General features: G+C 34.0%; 1 protein-coding gene across 1 annotated transcript; it reads right to left on the minus strand.

Moving 5' to 3' along the window:
* Positions 1 to 120: 120 nt before the first annotated feature.
* LOC149738649 (kinesin-like protein KIF15-B) lies at positions 121 to 17690 on the minus strand. The gene is made up of 28 exons (XM_089874722.1): positions 17391 to 17690; positions 17113 to 17189; positions 16394 to 16535; positions 15810 to 15992; positions 15180 to 15291; positions 14578 to 14801; positions 13700 to 13867; positions 12883 to 12952; positions 12439 to 12589; positions 11331 to 11445; positions 10912 to 11016; positions 10094 to 10169; positions 9441 to 9552; positions 8572 to 8746; positions 8041 to 8149; positions 7608 to 7801; positions 7050 to 7155; positions 6594 to 6700; positions 5798 to 6016; positions 4970 to 5179; positions 4359 to 4487; positions 3937 to 4035; positions 3164 to 3373; positions 2681 to 2821; positions 2363 to 2481; positions 1692 to 1764; positions 544 to 675; positions 121 to 391 (listed from the first exon to the last, which is right to left on the minus strand). The coding sequence occupies exons 1-28, from the start codon at positions 17586 to 17588 to the stop codon at positions 269 to 271; spliced, it is 3879 nt and encodes a 1292-aa protein (XP_089730848.1). The 5' UTR covers positions 17589 to 17690; the 3' UTR covers positions 121 to 268.
* Positions 17691 to 17875: the final 185 nt, after the last annotated feature.

Below are 17875 nucleotides of genomic sequence, written 5' to 3' on the forward strand. Positions count from 1 at the left end.
TGACTTCTGAGGCGAGTGACTAAGTGAACTAACACACACGTAACAGGGAAACTATGCGATTCAAAACCTCTCCTTACTACGTCCTCTTAAACTGTACTGCCAGATCCAACTACAAAGAAGTCTTAAAACGGACTAACAATTTTCAAGCACAACGCGTTATAAACTTTTCCAAAACACGATACAATAGCAGCAGCAGCAGTGATAAGCGATCGGATGCAGCCCGTCTCGATTTCGTCCTACCGGGAAATTAACAGCAATAGGAGTAATGTTATGGAGTACACAGCTTCTGGCTTGGGGAATGAGATCTCCTGACTTGTAAAAGGCTATTGTGTTTGTATTTCCTGAGTTCCTCGTTGAGTTTCGCACACTGTTCTTGTAAGTTGTTCTTTTCCTATTTTAAGGAGATGTTACAATAATAGTCCATATTGGCTTAGTAAATGCGTGAATAACCCATACGAAATATTGATTTCATTTCATGCATGCTGTATGGTTGGAAAAAGGGGGCGTGGCGCGTTGATTGTTGCGCCATACCACGTCACTTACATTAGTCACCGTTAAAAGATCGTCCTTGAGTCGGGTCAAATAATGGATTTTTTGCTGGTGGTTCGAGTGGCCTGCTAGCACCGCAGCTTCGGTGTGTAACTTTGCGTTTTCTGCTGTAAGACGCTCAAGCTTCTACAATGAACACAATGTAAATAATTAATTAAATGAATGTAATGTAACTTGCTTTATCTTCGTGTTGCTTTATCTTCGTGTAGTCGGAAAACGACAGTCGTTATAACACGGGTGCTCTGTTTTAAACACCTCGTGCCGACAAGTTACCACGTATGTAACTTTGTACGTGATTGTGTTTTTGATGTGTTGTGTAACGCTATCAGGTACCTAAAACTGCCTCTCCCCGCAGCATGAAACGAGGGTGGACATTAAACTGACTTACAACCCCAACAAAACTAGTTACATAACTAATTATACAGTGTGGAAACTAAACGAGCATATCCGAACATATAACGTTCATAATATGCCCACTAACGACTAGCTTCTACACTGCTAGATTGACGTTCAAAGTTATAAAAATAATTAAACAGAACAAGTTGTTTTAACACAAGAGGACTTATGGAAATTGACACCCTCAGTACATATTATAATAGTTACGAATCAGTCGTTGTTTTTATAAGGTTCTATTTTTCAAGAGGGCTTAAATACGCATAGAGACCCGAAATTTGTCCACTACTACTAACATTAAAGGTTATTTAAATAATTACATAAATCAGCAATTTAATTGTTTTGATTGTGTTAATTACTGGACAGTGAAGACCAATTATGAAAACGTTATTTACGCGACGAATGCTCTTTCTACAGTGAGCATGAATTCTATTTGGGTAACATGCTAAGCCAGCTTCCCCTGCGTGTCACAACATCACAAGTTCATGGGATCTCACTCATGTGTACTGTGGGGTAAGATGGGACACCATTAGCACATAATATCCCAGTATTCTGATCGTGTTTTAAACTTGTATTAACAGTCTATTTGAGTCGTGAGAATACGGTTTTACATTTCTTTAAATGTTCTTTGTTTACTACTAAATGGGTTAAGAAAATAGAATGAGGTGTCCCATCTTCCCCCAGCCAACTATATAATACAATAATTTCCATTTTTGCCAAAATATTAAATAGTAGTAATTATAACTGACCTCTGTTAGAGAAATCTCAGAATCTTTTAATGTTCCAACCTCTTCGTTTAAGGTCTGATTTTCCTGGTGTAATCTGCATTGGGTAAGATGGTTAAAGTTTTTTATATCCACACTACACCCAAACGTTGTTAATTCTTAAGCTCGTTATTGGAAAATACGGAATATTGTATAGTATTGATATTTGAACAAAGTTTTAACAATTTAAAAAAAAATTTATTGTTGAAAAACACGATAAACTTGATAAAAAATAATAATTTTACACCACTTTATTTTGACTTTTTAAACTGTTATCCAGTGACCCTGGACAACACATCATCCACTAATTAGTGTTTTCTGCTACAAAATGTATATAGTCAAAACATTGAATAAATGAATGGCAATTGGCAAGGCTTGACGCTGGTACCATTGTGTGCGTATGTATCCTTGGGCAAGACACTTGACAGCAATTGCCCCAACCCAGAGGTCACTAATGGGTTGTCCAAATTGTTAGCCATACATAAATAAAAATAAAAAATCCCCCCAAAAATAATTACCCTGAAAGTAACATACACGGTAACTCGTAAGCTGGCACAAGGTGTTAAACGCGTGTGATACCGACTGTCGTTTTCCGGGATAAAGTAAGTTACATTCATTCATTCATGTTCAGAAAATATGATTGTAACCATTCCCACCTTGAAATATCCTCATTAAAGGCAGAGTTCACATTACGCACGGTTGATAATTCTGTCTCAAGTAAAAGAGCTCTGTGTTCTGTAGCTTGGAGTCGTTCTTTTTCGGATCTAATTTGATCCTGTTTAATCAATAGATAATTAAGGATCACTATGTAGTTCAAAACTCGGATTTTGGTGTTTTATGCCATGAATTTTTAAAATAGTTGATATTTTGAGGACAGAAATTGCATGAAATTTTGTGCTCTGTCACTTTTTAAGATTTGGCATAAACTTGATCTGTACCTCCATAAGACCTTACCCATTTAGAATAGATTTTACCTCAAATGCAGAACACCTTTCTCTAGTTGAGTTATACAACTTCATTATTTCATCTTGGTTTTCGCTCATTTCATTGAACTGTTTGTTTCTTTCATCAAGTTCTCCTTCAAGACGAAGTCTCAATGCTTCATCCAACCCACGCTGGTGTAAAAAAGTAGAAAAATTGAGTTATTACCCCGATTTAGAATAGGTTGAAAAAAGAGAAAATGTGAATGCAGTTATTTATTTTTGTGTGGCAGGGCAACAACATTTGTTAAAATGCAGGTGTTCTGCTTCATTAACCTCATGCCTGCTGCTTATTTATCATATATCTCTGGCCAAAACAGGAACAGCACTGTTTTAACTGTGTATTTTCTAAAGTGGTTGATACTACAAAAATAGTAGCTATTTTTACAAGAATTTTAAATCTTTTTTTATATAAATCAATTTCCCACAAAATTTTTAAGTGCAAATTTCAAAAATTAAAAAAAAAATTTAACTCACATTCTCCTGATCCTGGATCGCAACCTCCAGTTTCTTCTTCAGATCTCTCACTTGCTCCTGGAGCTCCTCCACCTCCCTCCTTATCTTCCCTTGCTCCTCTTCATGCAACATCACGTTTGAGGTAAGTTCTTCATCTTTCTTCCGGAGGTCCTCTTCAAGAGCGGTGTTTATGTCCGTGAGGCTCCCAAGATCATCCTGGAGGTTCTCCAACTAAGAAGATGATAAGCAAACCATGAAATTCAACATAACTATCTTTTTTTATTCTTTATGGGTGAGGTCATGTCAAGCACCTAAAATTAATGCCAGATTTGGCCCATTACCCCAACACACAAAAAAAACAATTTACTCTTTCATGCGACCGGTGCCGCGACAAAGTTACACCTTGACATATTTGTGTTAATTAAAAAGTACATATAAAGAGTTAAATCCTAACGAACGAACTGGATTAGGTTACAATATAAAAGGTAATGTGAAACCGCATAGTAGTGGGGTGTACAACACACTGTATCTAGGCGTCCAGGAACTGTTTTAACGCAATTAATAATTTGAGCGAAATAGAAAGTATTCGGATTCGATCGAATACCTAAAAATGTGTCGAACAACGCCGAATATTCGGATTCGGCCCATCCCTATAAAGAGTATCTGTATCCCAAACCACTATATTTTAATTTAAATACATTAAAGAGTTGTTTTTCTGAAAAGGTGTCCCATCTTCCCCACCCTGCTTTATTACAAAAAGTGTAAATGATTTTCAGCTTTTAAACAAAATAAACCTCAAACTGATGTTTCAAAGTTGAGCTTTCCAGTTCTGCTGACACTTGTTTCAGATTTGTTTCAAGTAATTCATTCTTTTCACAATTTTGATTCATTTCCTACGAATAAAAGTAAAATAATTTGAGAAAAGTAAACTTTATACTATCTATAAAAGCGATTAGATAAAAAAAAATTAAAACTAAAATATGCCATTTTCACCATCTGTATCTAGTATGCATAAAAACCTAAAAATTAAAGTCAAAAAAATTTAGGAATTCCTACATAGAAAATCAATTAGAATTTCTACATTTTTGTAAAAACGAAAAAAAGGCATAAAAATGTTGAGTAAAACATGTAAAAAGTTGTAGTTATTATAAACAGTTAAACACATAAACAGTTTAAATATTAACTGAAAAAAATATAATTAAAAAACATTCCTTACATTAGTAAAATCGTTCAATTGATTTCTACAACTCGTTAGTTCGTCTTGTAGGCCAACACATGTGGTGGTTTCTTGTTCAAGGTTGCCTTTAAGTTTTGATACTTCTTTCAGCAATGAGGTGATGTTATCCTAGTCATAAATAAAGGTATGAGTTGTAACGTTCATATTGTATTTTATATTCTGATGTTATTTCAAGAGAAAAATAACTGCCCTGTAAAACTACTTGTAAAAGTAAACTGACCAAAAATCCATATTTTAGGCACCTATATAGTAGGTTGGGGTAAGATGGGACACGTTTTCAATCTATTTTCTCGTCCCACTTGGTGAAAACAAAGAACATTGAAAGAATTTTAAAACTGATCCTCACGACTCCCATACAACATTATTATTTGTTAAAAAAAGATCAGAATATTCGAACAATATGTGCTAAAGGTGTCCCAACTGCCCCCACAGTGCTATGTTCAGTGGCACAGCCAGAAAAAAATAAGGGGGGTTTAATCAATTTTTTTTGTTTTAATTAAAAAAATTTTTTGGGGGGGTTTAAAAGTGGGGGGGGGTGGCTCACGACCCCCGAAACCCCCCGCCTGCGCCACTGGCTATGTATAAGTTACCTTATCATAACGGGCCGCCTTTTCGAGCAGTTCCAGATCACTTTTGAATTCGGTTATCGATTTTTGACACTCTGCATTCTGTTCAACAGCAGATGCAAGTTTAGAGTGAAGACTAAAGTTTTCCTCTTGTAGTTGTTTAAATGTTTCTTCTTTCTCTTGGTTGTTTCCCTCATGCAAAGCATTAAGCTGTTGCATCTGTTCTTTGAGGGTCTGCAACAGATTTGAAAAGTTATATGTTGCAAATGTTACTGGTGTGTGATCTACATTTTATTATGCATTTATTATTTTCGGCGCCATGGCAAAGTGGTTAGCGCGTTTGCCTGTAACCCAGGGGTAATGGGTTCAAGGCTCGTCGCTGCTACCATTGTGTTGGCGTATGTGTTCTTTAGCAAGACACTTAACAGCAATTGCTGCAACCCAGTGGTCACTAATGGGTTGTCCAAGTTATTAGCCATATATAAAACATCCCCAACAATAATCACCCACAAAGTAACATACGTGGTAACTTGTAAGCTGGCATGAGGTGTATGAAACAGAGCACCGTATTACAATGACTGTCTTTTCGTTTATGTTTTTTTAAATCTTCGCTACTGTAATCGAAGAGACAAATAAAGGTATTGTAGTAGAGTGGGGAAAGACGGAACACCTTTAGCACATAATACTCAAATATCCTGATCGTGTTTTAAACAATTAACAACCGTCTGTGGGAGTTGTTGAGATACAATTTTATAAATCTTCGAATTTTCTTTGTTTACTATCAAATGGGATGAGAAAATAGAATAAAATGGTGTCCCATCTTCCCCCATCCTACTATATCATAAAACCTACTTTTATCTGAAGATCTGACTTGTCGCAAAGTTCCTGCTTCAACCTAACAAGTGCAGAAGCTTCACGGAGCCTCTCATTTGCATAGTCGAGCTCCTCAGTCGTTGTAGTCAGTTGTTCATTCAGCTTCTCTACATTATGCTGCAAACTTTCAGCTTCAGTGATTTTTTCTTCCATTTCTATCATTAGCTGGCTGTTGGTGGTCACTAGTTTTGTGAATTCCTATAAATTTTATCATTAAGTATGAGAAAAGATAAGTTCAAAATAATCAAAACTATGCAGGATAGGAGTGGATTTTGAAAAGTCGCACAAAAAATTGGCAAAATAATAACATTGAAAAATAGCATTAAATTAGCAACAAAAATTAGCAATCGAAATTGGTAAAAAATTAGCAATACAAAAAAAAAAATAAAATAGTGTAGTGGTTGCGTAATGTTGTATTGCGAGCAGTAAACTAAGAGGGCAAATAAACACGGGACGCGGTATTTATACGGCAGTTTGGTAGGAAAAAGGCACTCGTGTACGATTTGGCGCACACACAAGTGACGGGCCGTCATATTGGCATATTTTAACCATTAACAAAACTAACACATCTTACAATTAATTGCTAATTTTTTTAAAAATTTTGTGCTAGTTTTTTATTTGAAATTTTAGCCAATTTTATTGTGTATTAACAGAAATGAACAGATCTTACAACTGAACCAAATAGTATTCTATTATATGTGGGTGAGGTCGCGTGGCATGGCACGCCATAGGCCAGGGTTGGCTAATACCCCAAAGTAAGTGGAAAATCATTTACCTCTTTAGATAAACCTTTTGTTTCAGAAAGGTTTTGTTTATACTCACGAAGTTGTTTATCTGCAGAGTTCAACATAATACGAAGATCAAATATTTCTTCTTCTTTCACTGAAACAATGCAGAAATTTAATTGGAGTTAAATAAAATATAAAATATTTTTATTAAATGTTTCTATGTTTGGATCATTTAAAACAGTTTCTGGCATTCTTAAACGCTGGAATGTAGTTTTACAAAAATAATGGAATAATACTTTTTTTTGTTTTAAATGTGTTTTGTCCCTTTTTTAATTATATTTTTAATTATAGAATTTAAAAGAGACTGTTCAATTTATCTTTAAAGCTGGTGTTTTTAAATGTATCCTCACTTAAAATGCAAAATTATACAAAATTGGTTACAGAAAAATAGATTATAGTTACTGAACGTATTAATTTAATTTGACACAAAAATAAAATTTTACATTTATTATCTTGGGAAAGTTGATCAAACTCCTTGGAAAGTTCGTTAACTTTAGTTTTAAGATTCTCGTCTCTTATTGTGAGGTCAGATTTCAAAGTTGTCACTGTCTGAAAATAAAAATGTAATATAGTAGGGTGAGGGAAGACGGGACACGTTTAGCACATAATACCCAAATATCCGGATCGTGTTTTGAACAATTAACAACGGTCTATGGGAGTCGTGAGGATACGGTTTTATAATTCTTTGAATGATCTTTGTTCACTGCTGAATGGAATGAGATAATAGAATAAAAAGATGTCCCATCTTCCCCCACCTTACTATATGTAATATTTACCAAAAGCTAGTTATAAAAATTAGGTAATCTGGTAAAAACACAATACACTGTATTAAGTTTACCCATCTGCCATGAGAAAAATGTGAAACAAAAAAGTGTTTTAACTTATTTTTTTTAACAACTTAACTTAAAATTTTTTAAATTCTACAACAAATGTAAAATTATTATAAAAAAAATATCATAACCTCCCATATCTTTGCAAACACTTAAAACCAATCATAATACCTCTTCTGAATAGGAAAATTTCTTCTCAATCACGGTTAGCTGTTCTCTCAGCCTTCCACACTCCCTCTCAAGCTCCTGGACTTGCTTTTCCACCTTTATTTTATCCTCCCTCTCCCATTCAAGCTCAACTTTTAGCGCAGTTGAACCGAACTCGTCTCGGTCGTCGAGCGTCTCGTCCAGGAAATTTGTCTCTTCTGTGGTAGATGTAGTCAAAATGCACGTTTAATATTCTTAAGCATGATACTACTTCGCCAAAAACAGGCATGTAGCGAACTGCCTAGTAGGTTGAGATGCCCTGTTTTGAGATAAATTTCATGGGCTGTCGGTGTAAAACAAATTAAACCAACGCAAATATTTCTTTATTTTTCCATTGGTTCAAAATAGCAAACTTATCATTAGTTCTTCAAGCTGTTAATTTTTTTTTATATCTTACTTTTTGAAAAGCTTCCATTAAACAAGTTGAACACAGCATCGCCGTCATTTGATTTCAACATTTTACGAGCACTAGGTGGCCTATCACTGGAACTTGAGCGTTTACGATTCTGTGAAGAATTTTCATCATAAAACCATGCAAGATTTACCCGCTAAGTAACATACATGGTAACTCGTAAGCTGGCACGAGGTGTATGAAACAAAACACCTGTGTTATAAGGACTGTTGTTGCCCTGGCATGCAAGGATAAATAACTTATATTCATTATCACTCACATTAAATCATTCATTTAAAGTTAGAATCAAAACCAGTGGCGCAGCCAGGGGGATTACGGGAGTCGCAACCCCCTTTTTTTAACCAAAAAATAATAATTAAAAAAGAAGGAAAAATTTTGGATTGAAACCCCTCCCTAAATTTTTCTGGCGAAACACTGAGCACAACTGAACTACTATGTGCATTTTTTTGTCAATCTCTGCCCCGCTATGCTAGGACCTAGAATAAAAAGGTTACATTCATTTTCCATGCAAAATACCTGGTCCCGATTTTTAAGTGGAGTTGTGATGGTCCTAATAGTAGAGTCATGGACAGAGTTAAGACGTTTAATTTTAATCCTTGATCCCTCTTGAACAGCCATCAACATCTTCTCAAGATCCTCCCTTGCTTTTCTCGATCCCGCAAGCTCAGCTTCTAACTCTTCAATCTTTTTCCTTCAAAAAAAAAAAATTTTGAATTATTTTTTTTTAATAAAAAAAAAATTTAAAAAATATTTGAAAGATTAGGCTATTTTTTTGTTTTACTTATTTATTTTTAGAAATTTTCCACTCCTGATATGTGCAAATTAACTTAAAGGGGTAGGGAATAATTTAGGTGGGATAGGAAGGATTTTAATCTTTTAGTTTTTTCTTAATTATTTTAAGATAAATAGAAAAGGAAAATTTATCTGTTCTGTCAGTTGTTCAAAACATAGCACAAATTACACAAAATTGCTTAAATTATCGGCACAGACAATTCCAAATATAATAGGGGGTGCATGGTGAAACTAATTATATGTATATGCCCTACTTTCGCTGAGTTTTTGAAGCATTTGAAGGATATTTAATGCTTTTTGCTCAGATGACTTGCATTTACCTACAATGGCTACAATACAATAACTACAATCTATAAATAACTACAAATGCTTCTCAAGACAAGCCTAAAATATCTTTTTTAGTGGGAAGGTACGCAACTTACAAACATATGGGCATATTTTAAAAGCCCAATGAGATAATAAGAAACTTATGCCAATGTTCACAACGGTGAAAAAAAACAGACAGTTATCAGATAAAAAAGAACAGATAAATTTCAAATTACTTTACTCTTTGAAAATACATTTATCATAGGGGTAACTTGTAGGTAACTTACTGCAAGGCATGTTTTCCATTGTTGTTAGTTTCATTCAATTTTCTTATTTCGTTATTTAACCTTGTGACTTCTTTACTGAACTCAGCTGCAGATCTTAAGTTGCCTGAAGAATCTGAAAGATATATTATGGGAGTTCTATTGTATAGGAGTTACAGGTTAGGATTTAAATTATTTTTTTTAATTTTTAACTTTTCGAAAAAAAAAATTTAAAAAGAGTTTTTTGAAAATCTCAGGTGACATTGTTAAAGTATAGTTGGAAATTGGAAAGGTATGAATTAATCCTAGGAAACTTAATTGATTAATGCGGTAAATGCGGCATACTTTATCACTGCTTTTAAGTATAGATGCCTAACAGCAGAGTAAAACCCATTGTAGGTGTAAATGTGCTAAACTAGTTGGTAAAAAATATGATGTCAATTGATTAATGTGGTGAATGCCGAATGCAGCATAATTTAGCACTGCTTCTTTTTATAGAGACCTAGTAACAAAGTAGAACCCATTATAGGTGTAACAGTGCTAAACTAGGTTGGTAAAAAATATGATATCAGTTTTATCACCCCTGTGTAAAACATGGTAATGACAGAAGAAAAAACTGTGTTAAGTTACAACAATGATAATTGTGACAATGATAATATGTTATTATGTTTGAATACCTTGTATTTCTGATGACCTCTCTTTCATGGCTAGATCAAATTCTTTCAATAATTTTTCTCTTTTGTCCTCAGATATCTAAATAAGTGTCATGATTAGACATTGAATTATGGATTTTGTCTGTCTTTATATAATGTGTTGTTTTGGAAGTATGAAATGGGTATAATACTATTATATAGAAGGGTATGGGAAGACGGGACCGTTGGGCACATAATAACCAAATATTCTGACCGTGTTTCAAAAATTAACAATGGTCCATGGTTTTATAATTCTTGAATGTTCTTTATTAACTAGGCTACCAAATAGGACGAGAAAACAGAATGAAAAGGTGTCCCATCTTCCCCCATCTTACTATATACGAATAGCTAAAGTAAAAAAAACATACTTTGTTCACACCAGAAGTATATCACAAAGGGGAAGAAAACATGTAATACATTTTTATATAGTAGTGGGGAAAGACAGAACGCCTTTTCGAACATAAATAGTAGAGTGGGGAAAGACAGAACGCCTTTCGAACATAATATTATAATGTCCAAATCATGTTTAAAAAAAATTCTTTGAATGTTCTTTGTTTACGACAAAATGGGTCAAGAAAAAAACAAAAAAACATATCCCATCTTACCCCAACCCATTGTATGTGGCTTGGTGCCAATTGCGACAACCAATCACTACTGGAAAAATGTAAACAGTGTCAAAAATATACAAATAAACTATTCCTACTGTTTCTCTTCTATGTCCAGATGTAGTGGTAATGCAGTGCAAAAAGTTAGTGGCAAAACATATAGTTTTCACTTTTCATAGAATAGATGACCCTTAATACCTTAAAATAGGTCCTGTAATCTTCCTGTGCTTGCATTTGTTGAATAGTTAGTTCCATTTCTTTCACTTTGGATGATTGAAGTGAATCCTCACTTGGGTTGAAAACCTGGGTAATATGGGATTGTTTTAATATGTTTGGGATGAGATATTATACAAATATTGCATTTTAAACTTTAGAATAATGTTTAATAAAATTTTTTTTTAATAATAAATCATTTTTTTTTTAAAATGAAAATAAAATAATTTTACCTCAATTTTAAGTAAACCAAGTGTCTTTAAAATATTTAAGCATATTTTAAAAATAGGTTGATTTTGTTTTAAGGTAAAAATAGAGGGGTTGCTTGCAGAAAAAAACAACAACCTATCATAAAGAACGAACTGCAGTTTTTGAAAACAAAAAAATAATAACACAAGTATCACCTGTTCACGCAGTGCTTCAAGTTCTTTGTTAAGCATCTGCACCAATTCATCCTTCAATAAAGTAGACGCTCCTTTCATGCGAGTTATGGTTAAATCACGAAACTTTATGATCATTCTGTAGATGTATTGGCTTTAAGATAATTTTTAAGCGATACAGATAGACAATCGGTTTGTCTTTGTAATTTCTTTTTACATAAAAATGCCAAAGAAATGTCTGGCGTTGTGGCTAGGTGGCACAATGGTTAACGAGCCTGTGTTTTACAATTTGATCACTACAAATCGTCAGCCATGTACATAAAGACAAAAAAGAACAGATATTCACCCATAAAGTTATTAAGTTACATACGTGGTAACTGGTAAGCGAGCATAAGGTATATAAGACAGAACATCCGTATTATAACATAGGGACGGTCCTTGCCCTACCATGCGAGAGTAAATAAGTTACATTGATTTATTCTCTCACAAAGTTACATCTGTGGAAACTGAAAAGCGGGAACAAAGTGTATGAAACAGAAAATCGGTGTAATAACGACTGTCCTTGCTCCAACATACGAGGGTAAATAAATTACATTTATAACGATTCATTCAATCATTCATTAACATAGCCATACTGTCACGTTTATCGGAAGGTCACGATACGACGTGGTTTAGTTTGGGATTCTGACTTGGAAGTTCTCTTAACAAACAACACACTAGTACCTTGATCAGATGACACACGAAGTTTATTCTTAACAGACACAACCTTATTCAGATAGAATCGTTAACATCAACACAAATACCTTTCTAGAAACGTACGACACATAACAATAAACTGTAAGCTATATAGCATCATGACTACTAAACTCCAAACACTTGCAATACTTTTGAGTTCTGAATCTGGGACGACTATTTAAATGCGAGATACAAAGGTTAGCTCACGAAGTGTTAAACTTCACAACCGTTCGTTATCAAGCATACAATATACGTTTCCCTCCGTAAATTATCTGGGGCTAAGTTGCTCCGATAAACAAAAGAATTAAGGCGAGAGGCTATACAGTAAAACAAGGCAGACGCGTGATTAATTCGCAGGATACCAATCCGTTACAACTAAAGTGTTTGTGACACATACCTTGATGACTGTAAAGCTTTGTTCCCTCTTTTAACCAGTGCTTCCTTTGCATCTAGTTGTAGCTTCATTGCTTCAATTGAAACAATATCCTGTTTCCAAAGTAACATCGCGTCAAAGAATAAATCCTGGTATTTTCTTTCCAGAAGTTTTTCTAAAAATGAAATTGTAAGAGCTTTTGGGTGGACACAATTAGTCAGAAGCGGAATTTTACTTTTAAAACAGGGGTGACATCATATGTTTAACATAAAACTGTTGTTTTTTCTGTTGTGACTTGTGCAACAGGTGTCTATACTGATAATAGCAGAGACAAAGTACAATTCATTTCCCACATTAATCAATGAAGTTTTCTACATTTGACAACAATATGTGTAACTGCAAACGATGTAACAACAGATATTAGTAAAATATTATACAGTTATACCCATGCAAATAACAACTATAAACCTGGTAGTGAAGTAGGGGTGACCTTGGGATCCGATCTTAAAAGCATTATCTTCAACCTCTTTATTTCACTCTAAACATTAAAGTAGTTTAGAGTAGTAACCTCTTTCATAAGAGGATTAAAATTTAGGTTGCTATTAGGGATGCACATTACAGAATTTCGGATCTATGAGATTCGAATCTAATTAAGGGATTCGGTATTCTGTTTAATGACATCATTACACGTCATCTCATACACTATATTAACAATTTTTTAAATTTAATAATTAAAAAAAAAATATTTTTGTGTTTTGTGGGACTTTCGAGAGTAAACGTTTTACAACGTCTTTTTATAGCCTGCTATACGTTTCATGACGCAAAAACTACCCAATAGTACAATTTTTGATAATTTTACAGCTCATGATCCAACAAGGCTGCTATGAAAGAGTCAATAAACTGACTTATGTGGGTAAAATTATTTTTTCCTATAAATACAAAAAGATTCGAAATTCTAGATTCGAAATAAAGTATTCTAGGATATCCTAGAATACCTAATTATTCTGTAATGTGCATCCCTAGTTGCTATAGGTAAAATGTTTGGCAAGTTGGCAGGTAATTTCTGTTTTGATTTAAAAAAAATAGTGTTTAAATACCAGATTTAAAAAATAGGTTGAGAAACTTAGAGTTTGCGGCATTGTCACTTTATAACAGTTAATTGCCAGGTCTGTGTAAAAAAATAGACTTCTTATCAATATACTATACTTATAGTTAATTTACAAACACTTTTTTATTTTTAATTTACTTAATTAGCAAATTTTAGCATTAATATGTTCATATGCACCTGCAGAGCCACAATATCCCCCTGCATGTCTTCATTTATACGTGCTTTGTTCTTTATCATCTTTGCACGCTGAGCAAACTGTAGAGTGGTGATCGTTTCGCCGTAGAAGTTTGAATTTGGATGAATGTTTGCGATAAGACATGTGCGTGCATTTCCACCAACGGAATCCTTAGAAAAAAAAATTTGAATTACTTTTTAATTGAATGAATGAATGTAACTTACTTTATCCTCGCGTGGCGGGAAAACAACAGTCGTTATGATATGGGTGTTCAAACACCTCAGTGCCAGCTTACGAGTTTGTTACTTTGTGGGTGATTGTCTTTTTGGATTTATTTTTTATGTATGGCTGATAATTTAGACAACCCATTAGTGACCGCTGGGTTGGAGCAATTGCCATTAAGTGTCTTGCCCAAGGACAAATGCGCCCACAATGGTAGCGGCAACGAGCCTTGTACCCATTACCTGTTATGACTTTGCTACAGCGCCAGACAAATTGTTATCACATTACTGTATATTTGCTGGCATAATCAGGAAAAATATGCTCTTGTATGTTCTGCTGTTAACAACAAGCAATGGTGCAGCCAGGGGGGGAATTGGGGGGTTACGCCTTAACTCATATCTTAGGCGAGTTTTATAAACATTAGCTACCTGGGGGGTTGGGCCATTCTGTGTATTGTAAATGTTTAGACAATGTGTATACGATATAATGAATGTGTCGTATAAATTAAAAAATACAACAAGAAATATGTAAAGTAAAATAATAAAGGTAATGGGCAAAATCTGCCCCAAATCCCAGATTCTAAACAAGGAACTAACCTACACGGAACAGAACGAAAAAATGAAAGTACAAAATATAAAGTCCAAAACATTCTTCTTACTTTTAACAAGAATGTGAGTTTTGAATCTCTGTATGGGACATGACGTTGTTTTCCGTTCTCAATATCAACAAGTGACATCATGACGTTTCCAAGCACACTAAGAGACTTGTTAATGTTCCCTGCTTCTTTTAACCTTTGCCCAGTAGTCCCAGTATCTCTCTGCCGTTCAGAACCAGCAAGATCCACCATATTAAGTAAACTTCTTCGTACTTTTGTAACTTCACCTTGTAAAAATAGGATTTATTTACATCTGAATGCAACTATACAGTGCACAATATTTAAATGTTAAAAAATTGAGAGAGATTTAAATAAAAAGAACAACTGATTAGGTATTTTCTGTTACTTCTGCTACCAGGAATATTGCAAGCAATTTTTTTGGGGGGCTTTTGCAGCAAGAGTTTTACTAAAGTAAACGATGTTTTGAAATTAAAAAATATAAATGTATGAATGGCATTATAAAAACAATCATAAACAAGCGTCATTTTACCCTGATAAAGATGAGCTGAATCGGATGTTGAAAAAGCTAAATCCGATGTCAGCCAGCAAAATTATTACTGAAGGAACCAAAATATAACTAGTCAACTACAACACAGTATTTTTACCTGTTTTGTCTTTGGTTTCAATCGACAATGTAAACACTGCGTGACTTCGTGAACTTTCACGGTTCATGGAAGTTGAAGCTACATGACGATTGTTCCAACCAGATTTGAGGACCTGGAAGTTTTACTTAGTGCTTTGGTATTAATACTTAACAATCTAAGATGGCTTTTATATTTTTCTAAAAATAATTTTCATTGATTGTTACCTAAAATGAGCACTAAAGGAAACAAACTAGGGTGTGAAAAAAGTTATTTTGATTGATGATGTGGCCAAAGTACAGCTAATAAAGTCATGCACCGCAGACCACACAAGACACAACGTATCTCAATTCCCACATCACATAAGCTACTTAAACATTTGTGAATGCATTGTATGAGTATAAGCTGTGTAGATAGCACCCTTAGTGTTGGGGTAAAGAAACTGGCCTAAATCTCAGGTTACATGGTTTGCTTGCCATACTGTATAGTTTGACACACTGTGTGAACCTTAACCATATTGTATATTAGAATCCTTTAATTTCAATTATATGAAGTCTAAACAACACTGAAAGTACGTAACGTATAGAATCCATTAAATTTAGTACTACGCAGAAAGTAGATTAACTAACATTGAAAGTAATAAAGTATAATTACCATGAATGCTTCTGATACAGAAGCAACAACTGTTTCAATTATATGGTCAACAAAGACTCCTCTGCTCAAAGATTCACGGAGTTGTAAAGGTGACACAGCACCCGTGTCAAGCAAATCATAAATATGTTCTTGGTATATTTCAAAGAAAGAACATTTGCATAGGAACTCGACTTTTTCTCCGTGCTGTAAAAGTATGAATGTAAAATTTTAAACACCTAAAAAATAAGGTCAGAATTAAAATTTTAAACACTTAAAAAAATTGATCAAAATTAAAATTTTAAACATTTTAAAAATAAAGGTCAAATTTTAATTATTATATAACATCTATTAAAATTTCATACGTAAGAAATAAGAAAATAAAATAGAAATGCTTGTTTTAACAAATTTATTATTTAGTTAGAAGTCCTATTTTGAAGTACAATTGTAAATATAATATAAAAAAATAAGACTAACAAATGGAAGGGGCCACAGGCATAGCATACCAGTACCACTATAAATAAAATAATTATTTATGATGCAAAATTGTTTCTTTTTTTCAGTTTTAAAACAGAACACATAGAAAATATGAAGTTTCATTGGTTTACCATTTCTTGTTTCTGGTTAATAAGTTGAAATAAATATTCCAGGGATCTTGGTATGACTCCGTTCATTTTGTTAACACCATGCGAGTCAAAATCTTCACTTGGTCCAAGCATGGTAAACGTTTTGCCTGATCCTGTTTGACCACTGCAAAAATATTCGCAAAAGTTTTAAATGTATTGAAGCAACTTATTTATCCTTGTGCACAGGGTCAACAACAGTTATATAACACAGGTGTTCTGTTTCACGCATCTCGTGCCTGCTATCCAGTCACCACATATGCAACTTTGTGGGTGTGAATTTTTTGTGTTTTTTATTATGTCGACGGCAGCAAACATGGAACTATATTGATACAGACCGTTGTTTACAATCCTGTCTGGCTCTTGGCTTGCTATTTTAGAAAGACTAATGTATACAAAACAACGAGGCCTGTATCTTGTTAGTTTGTAAACATAAAACAAGGGTTGCCATTAAGGTGTAGCAGTTGACTAACTTGACTGTGCTTGTGTTTACACAAGGTATATTCTTCATGCGTTAAGTAAAATTTGGATAACTATAATATTTTTTTATATCTGTGCTCAAAGCAGAGTCAACCGCTACAAAGGCCTATAAGGGACATTTTGAAACCAACATTTTCACTTGCTGCCAGCTAAAGAATTACAGACGAAATGAATAGAAACCAAACAAGCAGTGTAGCAAAATGCCAAAATATGAGTTTACTTACTAAGCAAATATAGTTCCATTATAACCCTCAACACAGCCTTCCACGATTCTCTTTCCAACTGCATGGAACACTGATTCCTATTGAAACAAAACTTTGTAAAATGTTGGCCATTTATTTATATAACATATATATATATAAATATACAACATATCTTGCGTAAAATCAAAACTATAGTGTTTCTATATAGAGCTTACAAAATATGTTAAAAAAACTAACTAACTATATCATACATCTGACAGCATCTCTTTACACGAAGTTATAACTAACAACCAGCTCACCTGAGAAGCGTCTTGGTCAAGTACATGATCAAATTTAAAATCTTTCGAAGTGCATTTCCCGTGCGTTAACACGATTTCGGAATCTGGTAAAACTTTTAGGCAAACTAGACTGCCAGAGTTGTTTGCTGGTGGTCGAATGCGAAGAATAACTCGAATGGAATCGCTACTAGAATTACCATGTGCTTCTGTGTCTGCCATTTTAAAAACTATCGCTTGTCGTTTCTATAAATAATGATCGCCACAAGCCCACAATAAAACATTTTCTAAGCGATTGCTGTGTTATTATAATTTTCTTAAAATTCCCGCTTTTTATGTGTCTCTGGGTGGCGCTAGCGAGTATAACAAGAGAGCCAGAGAGAGAGACAGCTTTTCTAAACTTTAAACCAGGTGTATCGAGCAAAGCCTATAACATTTTTCAGTAGTATTACAAACTGATATGCCAAATGATAAACACAGACGCAAATTCTTGGCCATTGCTTGAAAAC

The sequence above is a fragment of the Ciona robusta genome, chromosome 3, assembly GCF_009617815.1.
Source record: "Ciona robusta chromosome 3, ASM961781v2".
Taxonomy (NCBI): Eukaryota; Metazoa; Chordata; class Ascidiacea; order Phlebobranchia; family Cionidae; genus Ciona; species Ciona robusta.

Coding starts and splice junctions, on each gene's coding strand:
- LOC149738649 (XM_089874722.1), bottom strand. CDS start 17,588: ATGGCAGACACAGAAGCACATGGTAATTCTAGTAGCGATTCCATTCGA. Junction 15,993..16,393: donor TTAACCAGAAACAAGAAATG/GTAAACCAATGA, acceptor ATACTTTTACAG/CACGGAGAAAAAGTCGAGTT. Junction 12,953..13,699: donor GGGATATTGTGGCTCTGCAG/GTGCATATGAAC, acceptor TTTAATGTTTAG/AGTGAAATAAAGAGGTTGAA.